General features: G+C 50.7%; 1 protein-coding gene across 4 annotated transcripts in view; it reads right to left on the reverse strand.

Annotated features, from left to right (window-relative positions):
• The window catches only part of FARP2 (FERM, ARH/RhoGEF and pleckstrin domain protein 2), a 152,482-nt gene that overhangs the window by 13,775 nt on the left and 129,658 nt on the right, over nucleotides 1-9,049 (reverse strand). For all 4 annotated transcript variants that reach the window (XM_017510764.2, XM_037732192.1, XM_037732193.1 and 1 more), the window contains one exon: nucleotides 6,675-6,805. In XM_017510764.2, coding sequence (XP_017366253.1) covers nucleotides 6,675-6,805 — 131 coding nt within the window. The remainder of the gene's footprint in view (nucleotides 1-6,674; nucleotides 6,806-9,049) is intronic.

Below are 9,049 nucleotides of genomic sequence, written 5' to 3' on the forward strand. Positions count from 1 at the left end.
GCTCACCGCAACCTCCGCCTCCTGGGTTCAGGCAATTCTCCTGCCTCAACCTCCTGAGTCGCTGGGATTACAGGCACGCGCCACCATGACCAGCTGATTTTTTTGTATTTTTAGTAGAGACGGGGTTTCACCACGTTGACCAGGATGGTCTCGATCTCTTGACCTCGTGATCCACCCGCCTCGGCCTCCCACAGTGCTGGGATTACAGGCTTGAGCCACCGCGCCCGGCCTATCATCCACCTTTTAAAGCCTGCTTCTGCTAATGGAACACACTCGTTCTCCATCAGGCCTTGTTCCGTTGCTGATGAGGAACTGTGATCCCCTGTAGAGGGAGAGGCGTTCTGATTTTGGGTATTCTCAGCCTTTTTAGGCTGTTTTCTTCCCTTCGTTATAGATTTATCCATCTGCGGTCTTTATAATTACCGTCTTTATAGTTGGGTTTCTGAGTGGACATCCAACTTGTTGATTCTCGGCGCTAAAATCTGAGCAACCCACTGCGCCAGCCAAAACAGCGGCATTAAGATTGATGGCGCTTTTCTGACTCTGCACCAAGAACCGACGCTCCAAGGCGGCAGCAAAACCGCCTCACCGACCACAAGAGATGCGCTGGCGACCTGTGGGGCTCCTCCGCTGGGAATCTCCTGGTGCATGAGCAACAGAAATTCACCTGAAAGTGTGGCGTCCTCTCGTTCTCTGTGCTTTCACTGGGAGCTACAATCCCAAGCTGCTAGTGATCGGCCATCTTGGATCTCTCTCCCTCCATCTGTTTCTTTCAGACAAACGGGAGGAGGAGCAGGTGCCTGGAGAATGTGCCAGGGGCCCGCCAGTGTGAGCAGCCCCAACGTACTGTGTGAAGGCGCAAGGAGGAACACGACACAGATAATCCTCACGGACACACAGGATGAAAACCAGCCCGAACAGAGACGTCCACCCCACACAATGAGGAAGGCGGTCACACAGATGTGTCTGCACAAGCTTGTGGCTCTTACTCCAAACCTGCCTCCCAGCCTTGCTCTGAGAGGCCACAAGCACATGACAGGGAGCCCTGGAGACCCCACGCTGAGGTCTCTGTGAGCTGCTGGCAGCTGCTTGGCCCCGGAAGTGGCAGTTCCTTCCAGCCACAGGCAGCACCATCACCCTTGGAGACCCCAGCACTGGCTAAGCAGCAGCCCCTCTCCAGAGCCCCTCCCAGCCTGTGCGTCCCAGATCCACAGGGTGCCCTCTACTCTGTGCACTTGCCCCGCTGCCAGCTGTGAGCCTCAGCGGCATGGGCCTCTGACCAAGCTGTCAAGTTTGTTCCTAGCCCCACGGTTCGGCCACGTCCCTGACACTTCACAGTTCTTTTTACCCTTTAGCACCTCGTCAACTTTACGCCTGGCTAAGAATCCCTGGCTAAGAATCCCTTCTGCTCAAATAATTGGCATGGTTTCTGTCTGTTGACTGACACACATATTTAACTCAGGAAGACCAGAAACCCTGAGCTATATAGACGTGACTTTAGAGATTCTGGTTAATAGTAACAAATTATTATTTGAATTTGCACAGCATCTACTTCGTGCAGGGACCAGGGCTGAGCAGCTGACACAGATTCCTTGTTCATCCTCAAGACCTCCTGCCTCAGAGAGGGCATACGGCCTGCCCAGGCCACATGGAAGGAGTGGAGAGCCGAGTCTCAGACTTGGCTCAAGAGCCCACACCTTGGCCACTGTCCTGTGTAGCTGCTCTCATCTGTCGCTTTAGTGACAGTTCCCTGGGCTACCATCTATAAGACCCTGCACAGAGATGACTGGGAGAAATACAGTGTGTGACATGGGCCCTGCTTCCAGGAGTTCGCGGCCAGCAGCAACAGCTGAAAGCCCTGCAGCGCAGGAGAGAAAAGAGCGGTGGTCCCGGCACCCGGTCCATGCGCAGACTTCCCAGGTGGGGAGGGTCCTGTATATTCCAGGATAATTCACTTCTCCAAGCTTGCAGTTCACACTTTCAATACCTTCTTCTAACAAAACTAACACAGAGCATGATTCATACACATCCTTCTATGTACATGTGTGTGCTGAGACAGGAAATACCTCCTTGTAATTTTTAATTTTTTATGTTGACAGTATTGATTCAAAGCAGAAAGCACTGGTGACAGTACATCACTGGCTCAACAGACATACAGACCATAGAATCAAGCGTCCAGAAATAAATCCATGTGTCTACAGTTCATTGATTTTTTTTTTTTTTTTTGAGCTAGGGTCTTTCTCTGTCACCCAGGCTGGATTGCAGTGGCACAATCACGGCGCTCTCTAGCCCTGACATCCTGGGCTCAAGTGATCTACTTGTCGTGGCCTCCTGGGTAGCTGGGGCCACAGGTGCATACCACCATGCCAGGCAATGTTTTTTTGGTAGAGACAGGATATCACTGTGTTGCCCAGGCTGGTCTCAGTCTCCTGGCTTCAAGAGATCCTTCTGCCTCGGCCTCCCAAAGTGCTGAAATTACAGGCTTGAGCCACTATGCCCAGCCCCCACTGATGTTCTAAAAGGGTGACAAGACAGATAAATGGTGCCGGGAAAACTGGACATCCACAGGCAGAGGAGTGAAGCTGGGCCCCACCTTCCACTGTGCACAACAGCTAACCGAGAACGGATCAGAGATCCCAGTGCAGCAGGTAAAACACAAGACTCTTAGAAGAAAGACACAGAGGGGTGAATCTTCATACCCTGGATTAGGTTTTCTTTTTTTTTTTTTTTTTCATAAATACACAATTTTATTTGCTATTTTTATGGGAAACAGGCATTAAACTGTAAGCTGATAAAATATCATATAACAGTATAAATATCCCCTTAGAATAAATTTTAGTGAATTAAGTCTTAATATCTTTAAATTTCCAAAACCACAAGCCCATCTGTTATATCAAGGTCAAAAATCAAACAATGCTAAGCAGCCAGCAGCTCCCCAGAGAGTACATCCCAGGGGCCCACAGTGGCTGCCTTCCTCCCACGCTCTCTAGGGAGAACAGGGTCATCCCGTGGCTAGGTCTGCCCTCTAGAAAGGCTTTTATAAATGGTCTAAGCCAATCATTTAACAGCATACAAGAGACCTTACAAAAAGGAGATGGTAAGTCCTAATGCTGGAGAACTTGGTTAATCAGGTTATTGGCAAGGACGACGGGGAGGTGTAGGCAAGAAGTCTCCAGAAGCGTTAGAAAGCAGTGTCAGAGCCTCTGGCCTGCATGCGGGCAGCTGGTGGTCACTCTGCACAGTGCCCCTTGGGAAGGTGGAGCGCCAGAAACAAAGAGCTTGGATGCTTCCCTGCACACCAGGTCCCCAGACTGACAGGTCCCCACAACCAGCTGAGAAAGGTCTGTTTTCAAAGCATGTGGGCAGTGGTTTCTAAAGGACTCCCAGCAGCTCCCATGTCATGTTGGGCAGGACCCGTGCAGGTTGACTGAAGTCCCAAACATCCCAGAAAGAGAGGGAAGGCTGCATAGTTATACCAAGAAGATGAGATAGCAGTGAGAGAAAGGCATTTGTGATGCTCCATAAACATCCCGAATTTTCACTGCGACCCGGACCTTCAGCTCCAGAAGCCAGCAGACAGGCCTCCAGCTCAACTTCTATGCCAGGTGCAACAAGGCACTGATGGGCACCAGCTCCCCCATGGGCCCGCCGGGGGTGGGGGCAAGGCCATGCTGCTATCTCACACTAACAGGTTGAACAGATGAGTATCAACGTAGCAAGCCTTGTGGGCATTTCCAGAGCAGAAACACTGGGGAGTCCATCCACACTGAGAAGAGGCACAATGTTCTCGCACCTGGAAAATACCCCAGCCACATGGGGTCATGGTCGTGTCGGAAGGAGGCCCGGCTTCAAAACAGCGCCGGGAAGTAGCGAAGCAGAAGCCGCCTTTGTCAGGAGCTCTGTGAGGTTCAGAGCAACCAGTGACCCCACCTGGGAGGCAGAGCAGACTCCCAACGGAGACTAGGGCCTGGCAGCCAGACCAGAGGCCACAACATGCTGGACGCTGATGAGGCCATGGCTGCTTCCTACAGCGAAGCCCAGGCTGCCTTCACAGAGTGTGTGTAGCCCCAAGAACGCCGTCCTTTATGTGACCTTCAGGGATTGAGTGGAGTGACTGGGAGCATCTGCCTGCCTCTGGCCCCCCAAGAGATGGCGCTCACTCTGCCGCCATGTTCCTCCCCTTGGGGACACCTGGCCTTGGACAGCTGGGCCTGTCTCTCACCACCCACCTCAGAGGCAAAAAAGGATTCACACCCAGATCTCTAGAAAAATGATCAAAAGCAGGTTCCTTCTAACAGCCAAGCTTCCTGGACACGGCAGTTCATCGCATCTTGGGAAAGTAAATCAGCTTTTCAGCTGTGAATACTGTGTCCCTCACATCCTTGAACCTCATTTTTGGAAAATCCCGGCCTTCTTGCTGGGCTTGCTGGCCATACTGTATGGGGTGTCGCGAAGCTCCCTGGACAGCACACAGGGGAACTCGACCTGCTCTGCATTCCCATAGTTGTAAGAGGAGCCAGAGCTGCCTAGTTGTTCGAACTTCAGCCGTCGGACGTGCTGGGCACCACCCGTGTGAGCCCCGTCGGGCACTGAAGCACACCGGACACATGCTGCGAGGTTTTGCTCTCTTGTTCTCTCATTTTGTCCTTTACAAGTTTTATTAATGAGGTGATATCGTAAAGTGCTGCTTTTCCAACACTCCTTCCTCCACAACGTCTTTGTTAATCACCAACTTGCCATGTCTCAGGTGGTTCAGTGCAGGCCCAAAATAGGTGGGGTCTTTGCCTATTAAATGGGCAAAGATTTCCTCCCTGTCGGGGGTAGCCTGGCACACACAGTACAGGAAGGATTTCAGGTCCTGGCATAGCATCTGCCGGGTGGTAAGGAAGTAGGCGCCAACAATACTGAGCCAGACCCATTTGGACATACTGCCGCGTGCTGGGCCAAGGTGCTCTGAGTCCTGCGCTGCAGCGGCCGCTCCCTCCAGCCCTGCCCTGAGGCTGCCCAGGCTGGTGGCGGCACTCCCAGTAATTCCTTTTTTTCTGAGACAGGGTCTCACTGTACTGGCCAGGCTAAATTGCAGTGGCGGGATCACAGCTCACTGCAACCTTGAACTCCTGGGCTCAAGCAATGCTCCTGCCTCAGCCTCCAGAGTAGCTAGGACTACAGGTGTGCATCACCACACCTGGCTGACAATAGGTTCTTAGACATGACATCTGAGACACAAGCAACTAAACAAAAAAATAGATAAAACCTTTCATGTTGCAAATGATGCCATCAAGAAAGTGAAAAGACAACCCATATGATGGGGGAAAATATTTGCAAATCATAGTCTGATAAAGAGTTAGTATTCAGAATATGTAAAGAACTCTTAAAACTCAGCAGGTTATCTTTTTACTATTGGGTTTTAAGAGTTCTTTACAAATTCTGAATAAAATAAAAGTGGGCAAAGGATCTGAATAGACCCTTCTCCAAAAAGGCCTAAACATGGCCCATAAGCACATGAAAAGGTGCTCAGTATCGGCCGTCAGAGAAATACAAACCGTGACCACACAAGACAGCATTACACACTCGCTGAACTGGCTAGAACCAAAGTGACACTCCACGTGGAGAAACGGAAACTCTCATACAAGTCGGTGGGAATGAAAAATGGTTCGGTCATTTTGGAAAACAGTTTGGCAGTTCCTCAAAATGGTAAACATGGAATGATCATATGACCCTGCATATGGTATACTCAAAACTGAAAACATAAGTCCACACAAAACTTGTACGTGAACACCCACAGCAGCACGATTCCTCACAGCCAAGAAGTGGTAACAACCCAGTGTCCATCAGATGAGGGGACAGACATGTGACACACGCATGACAGAATATGATTCAGCCACAGAAAGGAAGATGAATGAACCCTGAAAACATTATTCTGAGTGAAGGAAGACAGTCATAAGAGGCCACATTAGTGTATGACACCATTTCTATGAAATGCCCAGACAGGTAACTCCTTAGAGAAAGCAGATCAGTGCTTGCCAGGGTTTGGAGAGGGGAACAGGGTCCCCACAGAACAGCATCCCCATCCAGAACAGGGTTACCTCGGAACAGAGTTGCTGAGAACAGGGTCCCCACAAAGCCATGTCTCCCTCAGAACAAGGTCCCTTTCAAAACAGTGATGAGAAGTGACTGTTAAAGCGTATGGGTGTTTCCTTTGGGGTGATTAAAATGTTTTGAATTAGCTAGTGCTGGCTGCATAACCTTGTGAAGATACTAAAACCCACACAGTTATGTACGTATTTATTTTTAACAGAGACAGGGTCTTGCTCTGTTGTCAGGCTGGAGTGCAGTGGTGTGATCAGGGCTGATTGCAGCCTCCACCTCCTCAGCTCAAGCAATCCTCCTATCTCAGTCTCCTGAGTAGCTGGGACCCACAGGTATGCACCACCACACTTGGCAATTAAAAAAAAAATTCTCATAGAAACAGGGTTTCCTTGTGTTGTTGACTCTGGTCTTGAACTCCTGGGCTCAAGCGATCTTCCTACCTTAGTCTCCCAAAGCGCTGGAATTACAGGCATAAGCCACCATGCCTGGCTGAAATTATACATTTTAAAAGGGTGACTTTTGTGTTATTTCTCAATTAAAAAAACGAAGTAACTCAAAAAAAGTTCCAGAGCAAGGTCACTCACCCTGCCAGGAGCAATGAGGCTCTCCAGGCCCACCAGGTCCCGCTGCAGCTCCGTCAGCTTCTGTAGGTTCTCCAGCCGCATGAGAATCTGCTGCAGTGTGGTGGTCACCTCTGTGATGGCCTTCAGGGCGTCTGTGTGGAGAGACCCCTCAGTACAGGTGCCCAGGCAGCGGTATGCACAGCATCCTCCACCCACCACCTTGTGACAGGAAGCAGCATTCTAACAGCCAGTTTTAATTAGAGCCACCCACATCCCATTTGACTTCTTATAGCAGCAGTCCCCAGCCTTTTTGGTACCAGGGACGGGTTTCATGGAAGACAATTTTTCCACGGACCGGGGTGGTGGGAATGGTTTTGGGATGAAACTGTTCTGGCTCAGATCATCAGGCATTTATTAGATTCTCATAAGGAGCATGCAAACTAGATCCCCCACAGGTGCAGCTCACAATAGGGTTGTGCTCCCATGAGAATGGAATGTTGCTGATGTGACAGGAGGAGCTCAGGTGGAAATGCAAGCCATGGGGAGTGGCTGTAAATACAGAGACGCTTCACTCGCCACCATTCACCTCCTCACCCTGAGCCTGCTGTGTGGCCTGGATCCCAACAGGCTACGGACCAGACCGGCACCAGTCCGCGGCCAGGAGCTGGGACCCCTGCCTTCTAGGACTTCTAGGACTGCTGCCTACGCTGCAGCCACCAGGTGCCTGCTCCCACGGGTACCTGAGACCTTCAGGTTGTTCAACCCAAACTGTTGGCCAGCCCACATTCTGGCTTAGCAAAGAGGAGGATAGGCTTTGTAAATAATGATCTAATAATATCAGTAAAGCAGTATTTGCTCTTAAAGGAAAATGATTTATTGTACTTTAAAGGCTAAATGATTTGCACCTTCAAAGCATTTGTAACTTTCTCTTTTAACCAGGAATAGATGCTAATCTTATAGTTCAAGCAAATATAAGAGAAAATTTATAATCTAGACAGGAAACTTTTAAAGACAAAAGACAAAATTACACTAAGAGTGGTCTGCCCAGCTCTGAGCAGGCCACACTGAGAGTGGGGCGTAGCTGGGCCTGCTCGCACCTCTGATGGTGCCTGGAGCACAGTGTTTGCATCCTCCTTGCTGGAATCATTCATGGGACCACCTTCCCCCTTATTTCTTTTTCTTTTTCTTTTTTTTTTTTGAGACAGGGTCTCACTCTGTCGCCAGGCTGGAGTGCAGTGGTATAATCACGGCTCACTGCAAGCTCCAACTCCTCACCATCTCAGCTCATTGCAACCTCTGCCTCCTGAGTTCAAGCAATTCTTGTGCCTCAGCCTCTCAAGTGGCTGGGACTACAGGTGCCCGCCACAACGCCCGCCTAATTTTTTGTATTTTTAGTAGAAACAGGGTTTCACCATGTTGGCCAGGCTGGTCTCAAACTCCTGACATCAGCTGATCCACTCACCTCGGCCTCCCAAAGTGCTGAGATTACAGGCGTCACCATTACCAGTGCTTAGCCCTAGCCCTGGGCAGATTTGTTAGCATGAAGTCACCTGACTGCTCCAGTCCTATCCTTTCCAGTGGGGGTGACAACAGCCCCTCACAGCTTTCAGAGGATCAAGTCAGAAAAGAATGAAGTGGAGAGATCGCTATTGACAAAATTGACTGACAAAATTTGCTTTCCATCGATGACACCCGCATGACACTGAAAATGAGGAAGGACTTCAGGAAAGCCAGCACAGATCTTGGCAGCTACCAACTCTGTTGCTCTGTGCAATTTCTAAGCTCATGCCCACATCCCCTGGCTCTCCAAGGCTGGGCATTCCTCAAGCCCCAACTTCGGTCTGAGCCCCTCCTTCCAGATACCACGTCAGGCAGAGACTCACCACGCCATGCCCACTCGCTGCATGGCTGCATGAGTCCACCTGAACAGCACTAGTGCCACCCTGCCCGCAAACGCTGAATCCAGGGGGTGCAGGGCTGGAGGCTGACTGCCATGCGGACGCTGTGCTGCACCTCGGGTGCTGGAAGCTTGGGACACATTTTGGACCTGACGGCAGAACAGCGATCCCATACATCACCCGACCCACCCCGACATTCTCCAGAGAACCACAGAACAGGGTCCCCTCAAAAAAGGATCACCCTCAGAACAGAAACCCCAGAGAACAGCGTCCCCCTCGGAACAGGGTCCCCCTCAGAACACATCCCCTCAAAATGGCATCCCCCTCGGAACAGGGTCCTCTTAGAACAGGATCTCTACAGAACAGGGTCCCCTACAGAACACAGGCTCCTCCGAACAGCATTCCCCTCAGAACAGAATCCCCACAGAGCACCTCAGGACAGGGTCCCCACAGAAGGGAATCCCCCTCAGGACAGGGTCCCCCTCAGAACAGGGTCCC

This window comes from Cebus imitator, unplaced genomic scaffold (assembly GCF_001604975.1).
Source record: "Cebus imitator isolate Cc_AM_T3 unplaced genomic scaffold, Cebus_imitator-1.0 Scaffold443, whole genome shotgun sequence".
Lineage (NCBI taxonomy): Eukaryota > Metazoa > Chordata > Mammalia > Primates > Cebidae > Cebus > Cebus imitator.